The sequence below is a fragment of the Gambusia affinis genome, linkage group LG23, assembly GCF_019740435.1.
Source record: "Gambusia affinis linkage group LG23, SWU_Gaff_1.0, whole genome shotgun sequence".
Classification (NCBI taxonomy): Eukaryota; Metazoa; Chordata; class Actinopteri; order Cyprinodontiformes; family Poeciliidae; genus Gambusia; species Gambusia affinis.
In genome coordinates this window covers 16,145,425-16,168,256 of record NC_057890.1, presented here as the reverse complement: position 1 = coordinate 16,168,256, position 22,832 = coordinate 16,145,425, and the positions used below count along the sequence as shown (strand labels likewise).

General features: G+C 38.1%; 1 protein-coding gene across 14 annotated transcripts in view; it reads right to left on the bottom strand.

Moving 5' to 3' along the window:
* magi2a (membrane associated guanylate kinase, WW and PDZ domain containing 2a) overlaps positions 1-22,832 on the bottom strand; it is a 285,915-nt gene that overhangs the window by 93,503 nt on the left and 169,580 nt on the right. For all 14 annotated transcript variants that reach the window (XM_044108683.1, XM_044108686.1, XM_044108687.1 and 11 more), the window contains one exon: positions 3,870-3,989. In XM_044108683.1, coding sequence (XP_043964618.1) covers positions 3,870-3,989 — 120 coding nt within the window. The remainder of the gene's footprint in view (positions 1-3,869; positions 3,990-22,832) is intronic.

Genomic DNA, 22,832 nt, shown 5'->3' with positions numbered 1-22,832 from the left:
ATTGACTTATTTCTAGAAGGTTTATATACTAAAATCCAGATAATTTTATGTTACATCCTCATTTTGTCTTAAACTATAACAGCTGCTGTGATACTTCTGATCGAGTCTCACAAACTTTAGTTTTATGTCGGAACGAGGATTATTGAAATAGAGTTGAGAAAAACTAAATCAGCCATCTTTAATGTAAAATTAATCAAAAAAAATTTTTGTCTTTACCAGGTGACCCAACAAGGGAGTAAAAAACAGAACAAAAATTATTTCTGAAGTTTACTACAGGAGGCAATGCCTAAACTGTTGAACAAAAGAGAAAACTTTATAAACCTTTCCACTCAAAAGACAGATATAGCAAGGGTTAGATGTTTTCTATCAACTGGGTTTGATTTAAAATGACATTTTTTAAGACAACACAGCTACACACACACACACACACACACACACACACACACACACACACACACACACACTTTCCCTTAAAAGATTAAATGCTATGCATAAAATCCAAGAGTGTGCAAAAATCAGCTCCAGCCACAGACTTGTCCTGCAGTAGTTCATGGAAGGTTTGCTTTTAAGAAAGCTTATCTGCTCAGCTGCACCGCGGTGCTCCTGGTAGAAAGATCCTACATGAGAAGACGACGTGTGAAAATCCACAGGGATTATTTTAATGCACCGCGCCGAAGCATTAGCGACACCGCTAACACCGACTGCAGGAAAACACCAGGAGAAGCCGGAGAGACTTAAAAGGAAAAAAATTAGCTGGTGTCTCCCACTGCGGTGGAAAAAACCATCGACTTTGGAAGACATTGGGCCTCAACAGAGGAGCTGGGAAGAGATTATTCGTACTGTTGGGATTAACAGCCCCACATAAATCCTGAAACCTGACGAGATTAATATTTGCCTCTGACAAGAAAGAAAGCTAACTTACATAACACACACATGCCTCATGTAGCTACGGTTCTGGAAACAAATTTAAATACAACATATGCAAGGTTGTCGCATTAAATTTAATTCTAGAAACCCAATTTTAGCCGGCCTTGTCCATTCCAAATGATTAACGATTAATCATGATTAATCGTGATCGATTATTTAAATAATCGTCAACTGATCTACTCATTGATTAATCATTAACTGGAGTATACAGGCTAAAAGAAAAGACCATTTGCTGAAATAAAACCATAGTGACCCCTGTTGCAGACACTGCTGCTCAGCTGGCTGAAAGAAATCTGCTACACTTTGAAAACTAATACAAGAAACAAATTTACAGCTGGTAAAACAAAAATAATAAAAAATCACAGTCATAATGTGGAAACTAACTTAGCCTCCTACCATCTATGACAGCTTACAATCTACTCACAAATTATGGCCACAGCAATTTTAAAAATTTATTTTGGTTTTGTTTTCCTCTGATTCTTTTTTGCAAAAATTCATTCTTAGAAAGTGAAATTATATTTTGCTCATTTCTTACTATTTTGAGCTTCTTTCTTTAGGGTCTCTTGTCACTTTAAATCCAAATAAGCTGCTGCTGGCCACGCCTTCCCAACTCAACATTTACACTCGCACATGAAAACGGTTGCAAATAGATATGCTGTTATACAATGATAGATCCTTGAAAAGCGGTAGTTGAGCCTCCTGCACAACCAACAAGAATGCAGCAAGTGGTTTCTGGATGTGAAGTCGACAACAAAACACTCGTCTCTTCCAGCAGCCATTGTAAAGTGAAGACAGTGGTAGAACCAGCTGGCCAAATGTGTTGGAGCTCCTCTTAGGTTGCTAGGATACGGGCAGAAGCCTACTGGGGTTGCTAGATAACGGGTCAGTGTCTGCTTATTTGATATAAAACATGTTCATTACATTTTTCTGTGCAAAATCTTTCTCAGACATTCAGATTTTAGTCAGTTCAACATTTAGTCAATGTTTACAGTCGCAAGGCAAAATGGCTGCAAACAGATTCGCAATTATACAACCGTACATATTTGAAAAGCAGAAGTGGAGCCTCCTGCACAACTATCAAGAATGCAGCAAGTACTTTCTGGATGGTAAGTCAACAACAAAACACTTGTGTTTTCCAGCAGTGGTAAAACCAGCTGACCAAACATGCTGGCGCTCAGTTTATGCTGCTGGGTTACGCTAGGGTTACTAGGTAATCGTTTTCAATTTTCCAGAAACAAAAAAACAAAAAAATCCTTCCCCCCTAAAGAAAAACAGGTGGGTGGATGTTTTTAAGTGCTTTGGCTGTTTTTAGAAGCAGTTGAGGAGTACAAAATCAAGCAAAAGAATCTTGCATTATGTCTCCTTTGCGAACAAGATAATAAAATAGTTTATTTAATGTTTGAAATGGAAGTAAAAAGGCCAGGAATTTGGAGATGTCTAGGTATGAATGTGTGAGCTGTTTGAGGGACTATTTGAAACCAAATACGTTTCAAAAAACACATTTTAAAAAACCACCTTGGCGTTTTTGTCCAGCTGAAAAAACCCAAATCAGTGAGACGTGAGCAGAATGCTAAAACATCTTCTGTGAGCTGTGAATCTGTGAGGCTCTGTTGTAAATTGTTCCTTTTAACAAATCTTTGCTGCTGTAACAAATTATTCCAAGTACTCTTCCCTTCAAATTTTATCCTTTATCTCTTTATTCTTCATCTAATTGGCTATTAAATCATTAAAACACATAAAATCCTGAATGATGGCAAATCAATTACTCAGAAAAAATCTCAGCCTCTCTCTCCCCCCTGTGGGAAACAGCTTCCATCGCCAAAAGGATCTGACAACCCCCTTGGCAGTGGCATTAAACTGAGCTTCAGAAATTTAATTTTCTTCCATCCTCCAGTTTGCAGCAGCAGACTGAGACTGGAGTCATGTGGGAGGAGAAGAGCGTTATCTGTGTATTGGCAGGAGTTGGAGGTCGTCAGGCGGACCAAGGGAAGCATTTTGAGCTAAGTTTAAAATCCGAGCCTATCTGACCATCTGACAGAGAATGTGTTTGTTTTGGTTCAGGAACTGAAGAGCTGCTGCAGCTCAAGGTCCAGGCCATGAGAACGGCAACATGAAGGTGCTGCGGAAGTGCATGTGTGGGCTTTTTTCTCCACTATTCAGTGTTTACAGATTCCTTTAAGTGTCCTTGATGACTAATGACTCTCTCTCCTTCACAGAGCTAAAAGATGGACGGATGAATGTAGAGCTGGAGGAAAAAAATGGACGAATAAATCCCGTCATGTTATAGTGAAGCTAACGAACAATTTAGTTATTGATTAATCGATTACTCTGATGATTAATCGGATAAGAATTTGGCACATCCTGCTTATACAATATCAGAAATACCTTAAAAGATGCAAATAAATAAGTAAATTTAAAAAATTATGCAACAACAGAGAAGCTTGACATCAACTTGTGAAAAGTCTTTTCTAACTGACTGGCCATCAAGTAAAGCTAACCTGTTGATTATTTAATAATTTAGCAGCAAAACGTGCTCAATCCAAGAGATTTTTTCCAAAATTCAAACCAGGTGAAGCTGAAACGATGCCACATGAGGAGTTTATGGTAGGACATAAATTCAGACAGATGTTTTTTATTAATCTTAAATACAAAATGTATGTATATTTTATACAGTTTTGCTCTCAGTAAGTTTTTCTTTCAACAAATGTCCCTTTTTTAGAGTCTGTATACATCAGTTAATGATTAATCAATCACTGAATTAGTTGACAATTATTTGAATAATCAAATTAATCATTTCCATTTACATCAAAGCTGGTTTTGAAATGGGCAAAACCAGTTAATGATTGATCAATTGCTAAATTATTTCAAGTATGCCTTCTGCAAAGAATGAAAAATGCCGCAAAGAAGAATAACAGCAGTCACACTCTTTACTGAATCCTCACCTTCATATGTTCCACTCTCCAGCAAAGCGCCGCTTTTCTCCAATTCCATAAACCGGTCGATGGTCACAAAATTATAATCCACGCCTGGGACTTCTCCCTCCTTGGGCTGCCGAGTAGTGCCTGCGGAAAAATAAAAAACAGAAAACAGAGCGGTCAGAGCTTCACTGCTGCATAACGGAGCAAAAGATTCACTTGTTCTCTCAGTATGAAGAAAATTTCACTATCAGAGTAATGTGGCACATTATTACTCTCACACTCTTAAAACACCAGCAAGCTACACTGGATGGGATGCTTAATTGTGAAACATACTGGTGTAAAATCAAAACTGGTGTTAATTCATCTCTTTGTTGGTTTCCATCCACAATAATAAAACCACAAATAAAACTCAAATTACTAAAGAAAACAGATAAAATTTTGAAAGGAGATTCCATCTCCATCTACAATATTCAAAAGTAAGATTAGTTACCATGGCTACGCCGATGATACACTGCTCTACATTATGATGTCACCAGGTGACTCCAAAACCAAACTTTAACTAGATGCTAAGAACAAATCGATGCGTGAAAGTTCACCAGATGAACAGAACAAAACTGAAGTCGTTATCTTCGGACCAAAAGAGAAAAGATCAAGAGTCAGCTTAAGTTGTTACAGCTGGAAACTACAGATCAGGCCTGAAAACTGGGTCCGAACATTCAGAGACACATAAAGACCGTTATAAAATCAGCCTTCTGTCACCTGAAGAATGTTTCTAGGATTAAAGGACTAATGATCCAGTAAAAATTTTGAGAAACTAATTCATACGTCCTTACACTGGCTCCCTGTTCCTATTTATTTAAAATACTTAGTATTTTAAAGAATTTTACTTAAAATACTTATATTTTGTGTATAAATCCCTGAACGACTTAACACCAAAATACATTAAAGATCTGCTGTTGTCATAGCAACCTTCCAGACCTCTCAGGTCTTCTGGTTCTGCTCTGCATCAGAACCAGAACCAAACATGGAGAAGCAGCATTCAGCTTCTATGCACCACAAATCTGGAACAAACTTCCAGAAAACTGCAAAACAGCCGAAACACCGAGTTCCCTCAAATCTCGATTAAAACACATTTGTTTAGAGTTTCCTTTGATTAACAACTGGAACATTGATCAACACATTTCAGGTGTTTTCTTGATAACTCTGATGAAAGCATTTGACAAAACATGATGTTTACTGATTGTTTTATAATTGGTGACTAATGTTTTTATGACTGTTGCTGAAATGTGATATACAACTAAACTTGATCTGAAAACGTGATTAAGGATAAACAGATGCTGAATGGTCATTTCTGTATAGATTTATGCACATTAATATCTAAACTGATCAGACTTTGGTTGATGTTTTAGAATAACCCTGAGCTGAACCGCGCCGACCCGTTTCGTCTCTTCATTAAACGTATTCTTTATTCCTTTTTGTCCGTTTCTCTCCTGCATGGCAAAGGTCAACTATTTGAGCTTTTAGCCAGTGGAGGAAAGGCAAAGCACCAATTTAGAAGCTAAGTGATGCAATTTGGACACCCAGAGGTGAAATCTAGTCCATTTGCATGGAGGTGACAGCATGTCAAAGACTTCCTGACAGGTGGCGCCGCTAATAACAGCAATATTCCCCTCTGCACTGCGACGTCTTGAGTCAAGTTTACTGACATGTAAGGATCTTCCTCTAGTTACTGAAAAACTGTTTACAGCATCAAATGCGGTACAAACAACTTTGTAAATGTTCCGTCTTCGCCATGTGCTAATTAGACTTGTTAAAGCCGATCCCAGCTGTGATCTCACACAGCGCTCCACCCCGGAGGTGCCAAATGGTTCCACATCTGAGAACATTGTTCAAACTGAAAACAGAGCCTGTATGGACTCTGTTTGTTGGGACTTACAGAGAGACACTGTAAATAGTTACTGTGTAATTGTGGAAACAACTGGGGGATGAAAATAAATACTCCATCCATACGTTTTCAACTCCCAAGAGTCGCACAATTTTGTTCACTTTAACTAAGGAAACGTTCACACAGCAGGACTAAATGCTCAATTCAGATTTTACTTTTTTGCATGGTTGTTTGTACTACTAATTAAAGGCAACTGTGAATAACCTCAAACGACCCACGTGTGCAGAAGACGTCGCACAGCGGCGCTCTGTTTGTGGAAGCAATAATGGCCGCCGTCTATAGGTGGATTTTAAAGTTGTTGAGCAACAGGAGAGAGAGACGTTAGAAAAAATAAAGAACAACTTATAGCAGTGGCATTTTGTGGAGCAAAGAAGTGTTTGGATTTATAAATGTTAGATAAAATGCAACAAGATCATTCTGGTTTCATTCTGATTTGAAAATTATTGGATATATCAGTCACGTAGTTTGCATGTTCTCCCTTAGCATGATGGGTTCTCTCCGGGTTCTCCGGCTTCCTCCCACAGTCCAAAGACATGACCGGTGGGTTCATTGGTCTCTCTAAATTCTCCCTGGGTTTGAGTGACCTGTGTTTGTCCTGTCTGTCTCTGTTGCCCTGTGACAGACTGGTGACCTGTGACCCCGCCTCTCGCCCAGAACGTTAGCTGGAGAGGCACCAGCACCTCCTGACCCCACCAGGGACAAGAGTGGATGGATAGATATATCAGATTTAGTTCCACACACAGAAGCGACACAAATACAAATTTTTGAAATGGGATGTTCAGATTTCCTCTGGTTAACCAAATCTGATTTGGGTCACATTTGCCTGCTGTGGGAAAATAAGTCAATAGACATTGATAGATGATACAGGTACAAATCTTTTACAAAAAGTTGTGATATTAGTTGGGATAAATCCCTTTTATGTTTGTTTTATTTGCAACTTTTGACATTTTGGGCAATGTGTGAACAACATTACATTAGCACATGGTTGGGCAATATGGCTGAAAAACATTTCATGATATAACTTTTTCAAATTGGTCGATATCAATAATTGCGAACTTGTTTTTTTAGATTTTAAATTACTGAAATATTATTTATTTATCCAGTTTTCACTCCAAGCTGTTCTTTTTTTATTTTTAAGCAATTACAAGGCGGAACCTGAAACCGCTGCTGTGCGAGGTACTCAACAGCTTGTTGCTAGGTAACCAACGAATGAGCGAGTTGCTAGGTAACCAAAGAGCGTGAGCACCAACATTGCTAAGGGCTTAAGCCTTTCTTTTGCCTACATCTCCCAGAATGCCGTGCGGTTCTGGATCGGAGTTTATTGAAATTATTAAAAATTCTATCAGATGTATTTTCTGTTGATATTGATCCCGTGTCTATTGCCATATATTTTGTTGATTTATTGTGATATATTGTGAAGCCTTAAAAGCTTGTCTATTTTCCTGAAGCGCCTAATTTTATTTTAATTTTTATGTCTTTTTAATGAACAAACAATGATATGAATAATGTAAAAGAGATTAAAGCATCTGAATAATAATAAAAAATCAGTTTAAGTGGAAATAAAAGAAAATGTACCCTCATTTTACTTTGTACAGTTTATAATTTTAGGTTAATATATTCTTCTTTTTAAAGATTTTTCTATACTTCATCTTAAATAAATAAAATGATAGGTTTATGTTGTCAGTCTAACACAGATCTAATGTTTGATTGCTTTGTTTCCATTTTCAGAGGTTTTGTTCCAGTCTAAAAAAATTGATTATTCATGACTCATTTTTGGGCTGAGGAATGATCAGAGCCTACCGTAGGCCACTGGTTGTTAAATATTTGAGGACATTTTTTCAAAAGGAAGATTGAAGTTTAAAAAAACCCAAAGATTTTTTTTCAGTCTTTTTAAAGTTAAAGTTGAAGCAACTAATTAAATATGATAGACGACCCACTGATGAAAGCTCCCACTTTCTAAAACTTTGGCTATATTTAGTTGAGTGCTAAATAATATACTTTTTTAACTGAATAAATGAGACTTTAATAATCAAAGTTTTATTTTAGTTGAACTAAGGTCAGCAGAGCTAATTCAGGAAGCTTTTACATGATTATTTTAAGCTCTGATTCGTTTGACTCAATATTTCCAAACTCAAACGTTGAAGATACATGACTGACCGCCTTCTGTGAGAACCACCAAGCTTGAGCTTAAACAATCTAAAAAACTGAGAAACCAACTTAAATCTGTTTAAATCACTTAGAAAAAAATATTATTGATCAGTATCAAATGTTAAGTAAAGGCCAATTTCATAAAATATCTTAAGACCTATTATGCAAAATTCCCATTTTGAATGTTTTTGTACTTTTTGGTTTTATACTGCTTCTAAAAACAGCTGAAGTCCTTAAAAAAAATCTCCCACCCAGCCATTTTTATGGCATTGGCTTAACTGCCTGTTACCTAGCAACCCAGCCCATCACCTAGCAACCAATAGAGCTTTAGCACATTCGGTCAGCTAGTTTTACTGCTGACTAAAGTGTCATTATCAAAGAATGATTTTAGGCAAAAAAAAGAAAAAAGTAATGGACCTGTTTTGTATCACCCATTGATCTCTTTTGAATTTGAATATGAAAACTAACTGAACAAACTTGCTGGAGCTCAGCTTGGATTGCTAGGTGATGGGCGGAACTCTGCTGGGGTTGCTAGGTGATGGGCGGAACTCTGCTGGGGTTGCTAGGTGATGGACGGAAGTCTGCTGGGGTTGCTAGGTGATGGGCGGAACTCTGCTGGGGTTGCTAGGTAACGGTCAGTGCCTGCAGATTTGCAACATTACATTCCATAAGTTTTTGAAACGGATAATTTTTTGGCAACCTATTGCCAAAAATACTGCTGGGTGTTTTATTTTTTTAACGCTTGGTCTGGTTTTAGAAGCAGTACTAACCCAAATGGATACACAAAATTGTAGAAAATGGGATTTTTTCATGTTAGGTCCCATATAAGGTGACAAGAGGTCCTAAAACAGCTAATTCTGAAATAACTGACCCGACTAAAACCTCATTATCTAAGGATGATTTAGTGCAGAAAAAATCCAAAAAACATGTTTTTTATGGATCATAGACCTATCCTAGGTCACCTTTAATACAGCAACCAATGATTAGATGATCATCTGATAACTATTTTTTACAACCCTCTTCCTCAACAGTCATCTTATTTTTACAAGCACATGATCCGGATTCCAGTATCACATGAAATAACATGAAAGCCGGTTTGCATTCCTACCTGCTTGGAGAACCCTTCAAAGCAAAATCAGTAAAGCAGAACACACAGGGAGTGATTTGTTAAGGCTTATGAGAACAAACAAGCAGCAGGGAACGAAATAAGAGAAAGTGATTGTCTGAGCATGTCGCAGCTCCAGAGGAGAGCTTGTTGATTGTGTCTGTCGGCACGGCGGAGGCGGAGGGGAGACGGGGGGTTGTGTACCTCTCAGATTAGCCTTCCTCCAAAACGGAGATACTGACTGAGCAGCAAACACACACAGACATATTTTCAAAGAAGACCTTTGATGTGGCAGAACTATATTTAGCTGCGTCTTGTGGTGTGTGAGGGATTTCTCGTTTTTTTATAAAAAGAGGCAACCACAAGGACAATCAATTTTTGACATAATCTGTGACTCTGCAGAGACGGAACGACTTGAAATTAGTTTATCACTCCTAGAACGACTACTCTACAGAAACTTATAGGAAATATATTTGGGGTAAATCAAATGACCATCAGTGCAAATCTCAACAGGTAGGAAAAATATGCTGTGCAATAAACCCAGGCAGCAAACTATGGTAGAAGTATGGTAATACTACAAAAAAATTAAAATAAAATAACTTGGAAAAAAGTCATAATATCACTAGAATATACTCAAAAGAGAATATAGTCAAAATAATGAGAACAAAGTTATAATATTGAAGAAATAAAGTTGTAATTTTACCAGAACAATGTTGTAATATCACCAACAAAAGCTGTTACCAGGATAAAGTCATAATATTATGAGAATAGAGCCGTAATATTAATATTAGAAAAAAGGTCACAATATGACAGTAAATTTGTTGTAATATTACTAGAAAAAGTCATAATATTATGATAATTTAGTTGTAATTTTAATCAAAATAATATTTTTAACAAAGTCTTTATATTATGAGAATAAAGTCATAATATTATTAGAACTTAGTCGTACTTTTAATAGAATAAAGTCATGATATTTTTTTAAGTCATAATTTTATGAAAAGTTTGATAAAATTGAGCCTCTTTTGAAGTGAAGTAGCACTTTGTTGTTTCTTTTACAAATAAGGAAATACTTTTCCTGTTAAAACATTGAAATGACTTTCTTCTGTTAAAGTTATGAGAAAATGACTCCTGCATGATAAGATCAACCAACGTTAGATTAACAACCTTATTATGAATTGGTTCTAAACAAACAGAAAAACTGAATTATTTTATTTCAAATAGATAAAAACTGAGAACTAGAAGGCGAGATATGAAGAAGGAAGAAAGAAAAGAGAAATGGAACAAAAATAATAAAAAACTAATTCAGATTAATGAAGAAACTTGCAGTGTATTGTATAATTAAACCATGATTTCGCCTGCAGGCGTGATTTAACTCAGATAAAACATGACACATTAAGCTATGATTAATTTATCTGCAGCAGTACTTTCATGCTCCAATAAAGTATAAATTCACCTTTTTACTTTCAAAACAAACAAGCTGCAGCAGGTTTGTTAGGAAATGGTCAGGAAACAACTCATCGCCTCACTGAGACGGTAAAGATGAGCCGACTGTGAATGGAAAGAGGAAAACAGCTGAATGGAAAGAGGAGCAGATGAGTTGTCTCGTGGGCGGCTGCGTTTGTAGCCTTCAGCCGCTCGGAAATCCTCTCACAACCTCAGTTATCCTCCGTGTGAAAATGACCTGAGCAAATCTGCAAAGAACTAAAGGTGAGAGGAACAATAACTGGCCTCCATTTCAGACAAAAGGATTTAAATCCAGAAGCAGAGGCAGAGATCTCAGCGTGTGTCTATGATATGGAGACGACGTGTTTTGTGCTCCGAGCCTGAAGAAAAAGATTACAAGACAAGGACTCAAACAAATCCTCACTGAACAAAAGAAACGACGCGGCGTGACACAAACTTTTGTGTTTGATTTTTGCACAGGATGCATGACTAATCAAGAGATATGATTCATGCTCATTTTATGGGGTTAAAAATAAATGCTTGTTGCTTTAGTGATTAAATCCAAAAGGTTCAACATGATGTCAGAGAAAATCTAGCAGCTGAATTGGTTGCAAAGTCTCTGATTTGGTCTGAATAGAAATTGTGTTGGTTGCCTTGACAACTTCCAGTTCAATTAAAGACTTTTCCAGCTTCAGCGAATCTCACTTTCATTTCAGCTTCTTGATGTTTCAATTACTATCTTGACAACTTTTGCAAACTATGATTTATAATTCAGCCATAACACTAATTCCTGTATGCGCTGAACGTTGAAGTCTGGAGAAACTAATATTTACCAATTTGATCTCATAAGATCCAAGAAAAAGAGATTCAGTGACCTGAAATTTTGATCAATTAATTTTCTACACTAGAGACCATAGACACCGAAACAAACTGAGCCATGGAAAATTGATCTGTTTTGAGGCAGAATGTGCATGAATTTGTCTCAAAAATATTTGTAAGGCCCTAATTTTTTATCCAATTTCTATAAAAGGTGCTTTAAAGTAAAGTTGGGAAAACTGCTCTGATATGTAAACTTGGAAAGTTGGAAAAGGGGACTAAACTAATTTATCTTTGAGCTTGGACAATTGATTACATATCATACAACGGTCGCTGTAGGACACAGTTTGTTAAACACTTTATGAAATATTTTGCCCTACTACTTCTGATTTTTACGAATATTGTAACTTTCTATGAGCGAATGATCATTATTATTGTTTATTAAACTCTCAGGAATTACAGCGGCTGAAGTGTGAAAGGGAAAATAACGCAGAAGAAAAGAGCTGATAACTCAAAACCACTTAAACTATTATCTTTTTTAGTGTCAAATTCACTCTACACGTTGCCATGGCAACAGCAGCTCCGGGTAGCTAGCCGACAGAGCTAGAGCTTACATTCAAATGTATCAGTAACAATAAGGCCAAAAAACACAAAAAATATTTCCCACATAAACAAAACAGTTTGTCAGTTGCGGGTTTTTATAAGCTTGATGTTTAGTTTTGCGATTATTAATAAGTGATCGCCTGGAAACGAGCAGTGACTGGTTAGCTAGCAGAAACATAAAACTCCAATAACATATCAAAACTGTTTATATTAGAAGTGCCACTGGTTAATAAATCAAACGCACCTTCCACTAAAGAATACGTTTGTCTCTGTCAGAGCCGTGAGCTGCCGCTAATGAGCCAGCCGACTTTTGACAATGATAATTCAACATACAGTTCATTTTTTAAACTACAGTTAAAGAATTTAAAACACAAGTCTAAGGAGAGTCTTTGTCCAACTTAGGGTGTTTTCACACCCGATAGTCTGGTAGACTTGGAACAAAATCGCAACATTTGTTACTTTTTCAGCTTGTGTGGTTTGCTTTCACACTGCACTGTCAAATGGGCCAAACTCTTTGAAAAACCTGTTCACCTCCTCGCCTCTGGGGGCGCTGCACCAGAACAACTGTAGGAAATCACACAGAAACCTCTGAAGAAGACTTGAGTGCAACTAAACAAAAATGGGAGTGGCATCAGATTTTAGCAGTTATAAGATTTCTCTTTTGTCTTTGGTAAAAGACCACAAGTCACGTTTGTTTTAGTTGTTTTTACCCAGAATGCCCTGCACTATAATCTGTTTCCTGCTTTTGAGCAGTCTCCGATCAAAACAAGTCAAAAATTTGCTAGAGAAAAATTCAGAAAATTTGAGAGGAATCTCAGAAATTTTCTAGAATGATCTTAGAAATTTATGAGTTTCAAAAGTTTAACATTTTTGACTTTTGGAAGCCTCCGTCTGTAAAGTCACATTTTATATCAAAAGTTCCAAGAAACTAATCAACAGGACAAAAACCCCACAAATGGTTCAGTTGCCTTTCACAAAGATTTCAAGGGGTTAAAACAATTGTACTTGCCCAGAATGCCTTGCACTTTACTCCACGTCTTGTTTTTTGGAGCGGTTTCTGGTCCACATATTTATTCAAACTGAACCAGAGTTCACTTCAACTGAACCAAAATCCAGGTTTGTAAAATAAATAAATTGAGGTGCATTAGTTCTGATAAAGTTACACAGTTAAAGTTAAAGTCAGGATTATCTGAATTATTGTCTTCTGAACTCTTGTTCCTTTCCATCTTGTTGCAGCAAAGTTGTTGTTTTTTAGTCAGCCTGTGTGTGTAAGACTCTTTCTCACCCTAAAGCCCAGAGTCACAACTGGCCAAGACGGCGTCAGCACGACTCATTGTAGCCATTCTAATCCAGCCATTAGTCAATTAGGAAGTGACAGGCAGCTGTAATGCCCCTGCATTAGTGGGATGGATTAGTTTCTCATTCAGCGGCCGGCTGCAGCCCGCGGGCGAAGTGGACTGATGAAGGACAGCAAACTGTGGCACCGCATCACCAAAAAGCTGCTTTCGCTGCACTTCGCCTCCAGACGGCACCTTACGCCATGTGCTGGTTCACTGTTTTTACTGATGGAACGGAGCGGCAGCTTAATAAACTCTGATTACGCATCATTTAGGCAGCAATATCGCACACTGAGGGAGGGAGTGCAGGGGATGCTGATGTTTTTCACTCTGACAATAATGAAAGTTAATATGGCCGCTCTGCAGTCTAACCACACTGAAGGGTTAAAAAATAAATACATAAGGAACTCCTGCATGGAAGAGGACTGAGGCCACTGGAAAAAACTATTTCTGACCTTTTTTCTTAAGAATTCTGACTAATTCCAACCTTTATCTCAGAATTGCGAGTTTTTATCAAAATTCAGACTTAAAAAAAAACAAATTTCAAAATTCTTAAGTTTTTCAGAATTCTGAAGTTTTTTATTATTATTACTATTATTATATTATAAATTATTATAAATTATTACTTTTATCTCAAAATTCCAAATCTATTCTTCAGAATTCCAAGTTTCTCAAAATTCTGACTTTTTCTACAATTATTTCTCAGAATTCTTAAGTTTCTCAGAATTCTTAAGTTTTGCTTGGAATTCTGATTTTTTTTCCCCTCAGAATTCCAACTTCTCGGAATTCCAAAATTTTTCTCAAAATGGCTACTGTTTTTCTAAAAATGTCGTACTTTCTTAGAATTCTCTCAGAATTCCAAAGTTTTCTCAAAATTCTGACTTTTCTCTCAAATTTCTTTCTCAGAATTCTGATGTTTTTCTGAATACTGACATTTTTTTCTCAGACTTTATTTAAATTCAAAATATAAAAAATAAAGTTTAAACTTTATTGATCCAGAGGGAACAATAAATATCGCTGTAATGCATAGTAATTTAAAATTTCTCAAAGAGTTACTGAAGATGGCTATGGCTATGGGAAGGAAGACTCTTCTGTAGCAGTCTGTATTACAGTAAATTTGAAGAACCCTCTGACTGAAGACATGTTTTTCTTGCCAGTCTCAAGAAGATGATGTCAGGGTTCTCCATGTTTTTCTTGATTTTATATAGAATCCTCCAGAACCAGCCGTCTTTACCAGGTTGTTGATCCTTTTTGGGTCTAATCTTCTAATATTAAAGTCAGAATTCAATCATTTCGTGAGCTCTCCCAATAAATGAGATTTTCAAGTTGATTCGAGTTCTGTAGGAATGAGCATGTTATTGACAGCCAGTGAGGTGAGAGAAAGCCAGACAGCAAACCAGCCTCCCTCCTCTCTCCGCTGGCCTTCTGCCGGCCTCTACCCAAACCCATTAATAGCTCTGCCCTCCAGGAGGTGCTAGGCAGACGGCCCGTAATGCAACCAGCGATATTGATGACCGCGTCATTCCCCCAAGGAGCCAGGAGGGGAAGGAGAACGACAGGAGGCGTAATAAACTAATGAAAGAAGAAAAAGAGGGAATGCATAAGGAGTTTCACCTGTGTGTGAGAGTCACTGAAAGGAACCCAAATAAACTTTCTGAAAAAGTTAAATAACTTTCATGAATATTGCTTCTGAGTAAAGGGTCAGTCATATTTTATTCTCTGCAAAACATTTAGCATAACACTCTCTTGTTTGTCAGCTCACAACAGCTTCTTCTCACAGCTTGACAAATGGAAGCAATAATGCTTTCTGCTCCCTGAAAAACACTCACTGGGTTATTACCTCTACTGGATTTATGCTGCTCGCAAACCCCAAGCACATTCGGATGGAGAACTGTTTGTGAATTTTTGGAAAAACAAAAGAAACAAGAAAAAAATAACAACAGAAGCTGCAAAGATGCAACAGAAAATGAAACTGACAATAAATTGCGCGTTTGTCAAAACGTATTGCCATGAATGAGTCTGAAGAGAAGAAACCTTAGCAGCGCCAGTTTGTATGGCAGGCTGTCGCTTATTTAATACCATCTAAAATACCATCAACAGTAAAGCATTATTAACTTAAAACAAACTGCTTTAACATGCAGAAGCAAGTGAAAAAAATTACCAATTCCATCCATATTCATCAATATTTAAGCATTATTGACTTGAAACAAACTCCTCTATCTTGCTGAAGAGTTATTTGTAAGTTAGTTTTGTTTTATTTCAAGTTTACCAAGATATTTGCACTAGAAACTACACAAAAATACTTGGTAAAATTTTGTGTTTTTGCGGTGCATATTTGGACACATGAACATTTAATCTCAGGTGAAAGTTACTAATCAATAACTTTGATTAGGGTATCCTAACGTTTGGTTGATCTCATGTTTAATGAGTACAACAACAATAAAAGTGACTTAATATGGTTCCTCGGACAGGTTCTGACAGATCTGTGGCCTATACAAATCATGCTCATAACATTTTGAGCACAAAATTATTAGATAAAGAGTTTTTTTTCTGGTCAGTTCAACGTCTACTCAACATTTACACATGAAAATGGCTGCAAAAAGATGCACAATTATACAATCATGTTGAAAAACAGAAGTGGAGGAGTAAAACTGGCTGACCAAACGTGCTGGAGTTTAGCTTAGGTTGCTAGGTAATGGGCAGAACTCTCCTGGAGTTGCTAGGTAACGGGCGGCGGACGGAACTCTCCTGGAGTTGCTAGGTAACGGGCGGCGGACGGAACTCTCCTGGAGTTGCTAGGTAACGGTGCAATGTGCCGTTTTTGAAACAACTTGCTTTCCAGATACCAAAAAACATGAACTTACTGTAAAAAAAAATAAAAAAAATAGTTGGGTATTTTTTAAAGCATTCAGGATGTTTTTAGAACCAGTTGAGACCCAAATGGAAATATAAAAACATTCAAAGTGCGAATTTTTAATAATAGATCGCCTCTAATATTTGGTGTTTGCTATTATTTAAACATCCTTTCTTTTTTCCCCCCAATATTAGACATTTCTTGATCAGTAAATACTGAAAGGGTTTTTGCAGTTCATCTCCAGGAGTTTTCCAAATATGCCAATAAGTCAGAAAACGATTGTATTCTTAGAGACAACCTACCCATCATCATCAAACCAACTGGACAGAATCATAGTGAGATCCTTTGCAGTTCTTTAAGTCCATCTGACGTGAAGATATTTATTCTCCCAAACATTCACTGCAGACGATTCTCTTTGCTCTGTCTCCACATCTCATCTTTCCAGAACATCAAAGCCGTCTTACTAGCAGGGGGGCTAAAAATACTGGAACGAAGGAGGTCGACGCATCAGAAAGCCTTGGAAAAACTGATGTTTTTCCTCTTCGTCCCGCCACGTTCACACAGAGGCAGCAGCAATGAGCAGGTTGACATGAGGAGAAGGCCGGGATATGCAGAGATTAGTGCAGGCTGATGTCATTTGTTTTGTTATGTAGGTGTTTTTTCGGGGGATGTGAATGTGCTGCTGCGTCAGCCTAATCCCCCTCAGCCAGGGCATCGCATCACAATGACAAACAATGACACAATCTGCCGCTTTTACTCATTTATAACGCCGCTGTAACCGCAGTGTCTCTCCCCCCCAGGGGCTCAGGCCGGCCACCGCGGCAACATGTATCCCCTAAAAACTCATTTCAACAGGTGCGACGTCGGAGAAGCCAATTTGCACGCGGCGTCCCAGGATCAGACAAGGGATTTGAACTGACAGGGTCAGAGGCTGGAATCATCATCACACTCAGTGTGGTGGAAATCATTTCATACTGAGATATCTTAGCCTTTTAATACCAGGGGGTGAGCTTCCCCACAATGCCATCACCTCAGCTCTCTCTTTTCTGAGTGAAATGTACAGAAAGAGGAGAAATGTTCAATTTTGCTTGTGTTGACTCTCTGACGGATGCACAAAACATCCCAAAAACATCCCAAGACTGCTTTTTTATTCTTTTTCACCATCTACACCAGTTAGTGACCCAACTTTTTGGAAATTTAAACTACTAGCAGGTCACAAAACACAAAATAAAACCTCACTTAAAGCTGCAGTATATAACTTTCATGTAAAATGTTCGTTACACCATGTCCTGACTGTAAAATATGACACAGATAATCTGTGAAAAGACTTACTACTGCTCCCAAATAAAAACAACCAGAGCCAGGAGTCTATGCTAACTAGCCATAGCATCCACAACAGTCTATGCCAACTAGCCATAGCATCCACAACAGTCTACGCCAACTAGCCATAGCATCCACAACAGTCTACGCCAACTAGCCATAGCATCCACAACAGTCTATGCTAACTAGCCATAGCATCCACAACAGTCTATGCCAACTAGCCATAGCATCCACAACAGTCTATGCTAACTAGGCATAGCATCCACAACAGTCTATGCCAACTAGCCATAGCATCCACAACAGTCTACTCTAACTAGCCATAGCATCCACAACAGTCTATGCCAACTAGCCATAGCATCCACAACAGTCTACGCTAACTAGCCATAGCATCCACAACAGTCTATGCTAACTAGCCATAGCATCCACAACAGTCTATGCCAACCAGCCATAGCATCCACAACAGTCTATGCTAACTAGGCATAGCATCCACAACAGTCTATGCTAACTAGCCATAGCATCCACAACAGTCTATGGTAACAAGCCATAGCATCCACAACAGTCTATGCTAACTAGCTGTAACAACTTTAGAAAATGTGCTTTATTTTTTTATTATTATAATATTTGAAATTTCACCAAATCCTGATTAACAATGAAGAATCTTATTTCTTTGTCATATTTTAAGAATTTTATTATTTTACTTATTTAGATAAGCACTATTACCTGTACTGTCACTTTAAGAGAGCATCTTATGGCATCAGTACTGTACTACCTTCAGTTGGCGCTAGGCTGCCTGAGAAGAGGTAGGAAGTTTTCTTTGCTTTTGGTTATGCTAGAGTTTTATGAAGTATGTAAAATAATTGTAAATACATGCAGCTGTGATTTGTTTTAATACATACAAAGGAGTATTCTTTTTGACAAGTTAAGAAAATTGTTCTTAAATGTTAGAGAAGATATTGTTATTAGTTAGTCACAGGGTTTCTCCATGTGCTTGTCTGCTAGGGGAATTCCGACTCCTGTGAATGGAAGAGCTGCATGTTAAAGGGCATTTTTATTTCTATTTGTGCAGGTATGTGTATTTGGTTCTGTTCTGTTCTACAATGTTTAAGCTGGTTGTATTTAGGGCACAAAACATCTGATTCAGAGGTTTTTATTTTTATTTTACAAGAAATCTACCTTTTTTATTGTGGATTTATTTACAAGCAAAATAGCACTGTGCTACTTGCAGTTGGCGCTAGGCTGCCTGAGAAGAGGGGAATTCCGACTCCTGTGAATGGAAGAGCTGCATGTTAAAGGGCATTTTTATTTCTATTTGTGCAGGCCTCTGCAATAAAGAACAACCAGCAACTCCTATGGTCTGACTCCCTTCTTCATCTGAACACAACGCAGAACACATCAAGGTTAACCGACTGTATAGGACTAGGTTATCGGTGAAGAACACTAGTAGTATACACCGGTTACATAGCCATAGCATCCACAACAGTCTATGCTAACTAGCCATAGCATCCACAACAGTCTATGCTAACTAGGCATAGCATCCACAACAATCTATGCTAACTAGGCATAGCATCCACAACAGTCAATGCTAACTAGGCATAGCATCCACAACAGGCTATGCTAACTAGCCACAGCATCCACAACAGGCTATACAAGCTGCAGCATAGCGTACAGCAAGGGGGTTGTGCATACACGAGCATGATTGACAGCGCTAAGACCCTCCTCCTGGCTCTGGCTTGTTGTTTTTAGTTAACACTGACAGAAAGAAGAGGAGATTGATCTTTTCACAGACAGTTTTAACAAATATGTAATATTTTTTATAAACGTTACATACTGCAGCTATAAACACACTTAACAGAAATACACTGCTCCTTTTTTAAAATAGAAAAACACCCACACAGAATATTCAACAACATATTAGTGATACAGCTGATTATTGAGGAACATTGTGACGAGTCATAAACATCCACTTTTCATGAATGGCACACTATCAGCAGCAAGCATTTGTTCCGCTTTCCCCGCAACGCTTCTGAATTTTAGCTTCATTTTAATACGAGTTTCGTTTGATTTAGGTCCCAATTATGTGAACTTTTCTGCTCCAAAATGCCACCAAACCACCATTCCCCAGCCAACGCTGAACTCGTCCGTTCGTCAGATCAAAACCCACCTCCACAAATAATCCCTCACTAGAAAGCTGCTGCCAGCGACGCACAAACTTTAATTGGATCCTTTTAATAGTGCTCACTATGGCCACTTCCAGCCATGTAATTAGGTTTCTCTTCCTATAGGGTTTAATGGTTGCCGGGTGGGGGAGTCAAGCAAAGCAGGGAAAGAGAGAAAGAAGGAAAAAGGCCAGATTCTCCGTTTTACACTAGGCTTAATCCAATTTCACCCTCAGAGAAATCATCTCATGCCATGTATACTTTTTCAATAAGGTTTTTATGGGCCACCGTAAAAACTACAGCGCAGTGTTGAATATACAGCCTCATTGATTTCTTTGGCTGCGAGAAAAGTGGCTTTAGGTTGCTTTCAGTGTTTGACTCGCACCTTTCCAACAGACTACATCGGGAAATGTTGCGTTCCTAAAATTGGAAACTCCCAAAGTAGAATCCAAAGTGACAGGATTTCTGGAATGATTCATTCCTGCCACAAGCGGAGCGATTCGACAAAGTCAATCAAATGAATAATAAATGTAAAATAAAAGAGGAATGGACGGCTGGACAGAGGGAAGCGGGTCAAATTGGACAAAATGTTCTGGACGATAAATTGTCCCACTTATTGCGATAAATGATAATGTTGTTTTCTGACCGTTTTTGCATCACATAATAATGCAAACACACTTTCTGAAATGTTTCTAAAGTCTAATTAACATTTAATATGTAATATGCTAAATAAATAAAAATCAAAGCAAAATTATCTTTCAAAAAAAGGTAGTCGTGACCAAAACGCCAGACTAGAAAAAATTATTTTCCATTTTTCTCTTTTTCTACCCAAGAAAAAAAAGGATAAATTGCACAAATTAGATTTACACTTACCAATGATAGACACAAAAAAGCTAGTTAGCACGGATCTATTAGGAGATAGTTAGCGCTAGCCTCAACCACTAGCTAGCTAATAAGGGTATATTAGGAGACAGATGTAGTGGAGAAAATTAGAACAAGTTCAAGTGTTTTTTCAGTAAAAATGGTCAAATTATGTTGTGTTCCACCAAGTTCGACACCTTCAACTGTTCCGATAACAACAGTAACAAAACTACACCTTGTACAGATTCAAGAAGATCAAATAATTGCAGCCATATTTGATGGAAATATGGAACTCTTCAAAGCAGCCGTGGAAGTTCATCTGTTTGCTCTGCTGGATCTTATGAGTCCCTCTGGGAGTTTGCATCTGCCACTGAAGGATTTCTATTCCTCTGGGAAGCTCATATGGCTCAAATATTAAAATAAAGCACCAAAAACATCACAGGATGCTTTGCTTGATAACAAAACATTTAAATTCAGTCCAGTCGGAAAGCAACAGTTTCTTTTTGGGAGAACAATGTCGACTGTAAGAGATGCATCAGCATGAAATCACCAGCAGGACCATCTGGCAGTGGCTTCATTAAATACACTCGATCAAATTGAGACATATGCAGCGTCTTCACAGGCTGCAGGAAGACTTTTACCTTGAAAATCCATTTTGATTAAGACTAAAGGACGCTCTCTGGTATAATCATTACCGCCGCTAAAGCGTGCAATGACGAAACAATGGCGGCACGACTCGTTCCTGTTGCGTTAACCTTTTTCACTCTTTCCCACCTGCAGGAATCCTCATGAATTAATCTGCCTCCTTGTGTTTGGAGTTAATGACGGCTGAACGGAGAGCAGGCTGCACACACGCTGAGGCAGGGAGGCGTTCCTCTGAACTAACGGCGACAACAATGAATATCTATGTAGCTCATTAATGTTGCTCTTTTGGAAGAGGTGGGACTATCACAGGTAACATTTTGCCACTAAAGGCATTATTTCAAGATAAAGTGACTGTCAGGCGTGTAAGTGAAACCATATGGCCAGGATAAGACATTTTAAATAATTGCTCTATTGGATGGAGATCTGGTGACTGTGGATCCATTTGAGTTCAGTGAACTGTTCAAGGAACTAGTCTGAGTTGATTGGTGTTTTATGACACGGTGATTTATCCTGCTGGAAGCAGCCATGAGGAGATGGATACACTGTGGTCATAAAGGGATGGACCTGGTCAGCAGCAACACTCAGGCAGGCTGTGGCGTTGACACGATGCTCAGTTGGTACTAATGGGCCCAAAGTGTGCCAGGAAAATAACCCACAAACCATTGCACCACCACCATCAGGCTGAGCCGTTGATACAAGGTAGGATGGATCCACTCTTTCTTGTTGTTGACTCTAAAGTCTGACCCGACCGTCCGAACGTGGCAGCAGAAATCGAGACTCATCAGACGGGGCAACGTTTTTCCAATTTTCTCTTGAGCCTGTGCGGATTGTCGCCTCAGTATCTGACAGGAGCGGCACCCGGTGTGGTCTGCTGCTGCTGTAGCCAATCTGCCTCAAGGTTGGACGTGTTGTGGGTTCTGAGATGCCCGTCTGCATACCTCGGTTGTAACGAGTGGTTATTTGAGTTACTGTTGCTGTTCTATCAGCTCCCATCAGTCTGGCCATCCTCCTTTGACCTCTGACATCAACAAGGTATTTGGGCCTAGGGAATCTAGTGAACCGCCGCTCACTGGATATTTTCTATTTTTCGGACCATTCTTTGTAAACCCTAGAGATGGTTGTGCGTGTGTAAGTTTTATTTTAACAATATTATGAATGTGAAGTTGGTCAAAATTCACATTCATAACATGAATGTGAATTTAATATTATTAATGTGAATTCACATATAATATGTGAATTATATGAATTCACATATTATATGATGAATTCATCTAATTCTTCACACATTTTTATGTGTGAAGAATTAGCTTTCGCTTCTGCTACATTTTGCCTATGTGCTTAGCAATTTAGCATTAGCACAGCTAAGGTTTTGGTTTAGCAAGCTAGTTGTTAGTGAACTTAACATTTTGGTTAGATGTTGCTAACAACTACTGTAGATTTTAGTTCAAATATTTATTTTCGGTTACAACCATGGTGGCCATTTTGAAAAACCTCCACCAGAAAAAGGAAACACATAATTTGTGTTTCCTTTTTTTTATACATTTATAAAATATATATAATTTATTTAGTTTAGTCAACAAGCTGTTTCTTCAGACTTTTGTTGGTGTTTTAAGCTCTGTTACGCAGCTCTTGGCAGTTGGTGGTTACCGTAGCAACCCGTAACAGACAGCTCCTCCCTCTACTCTGCTCTTGGCAGTTACCGTAGCAACCAGTAACAGACAGCTCCTTCCCCTTTTCTGTTGCCATCTGTAAAT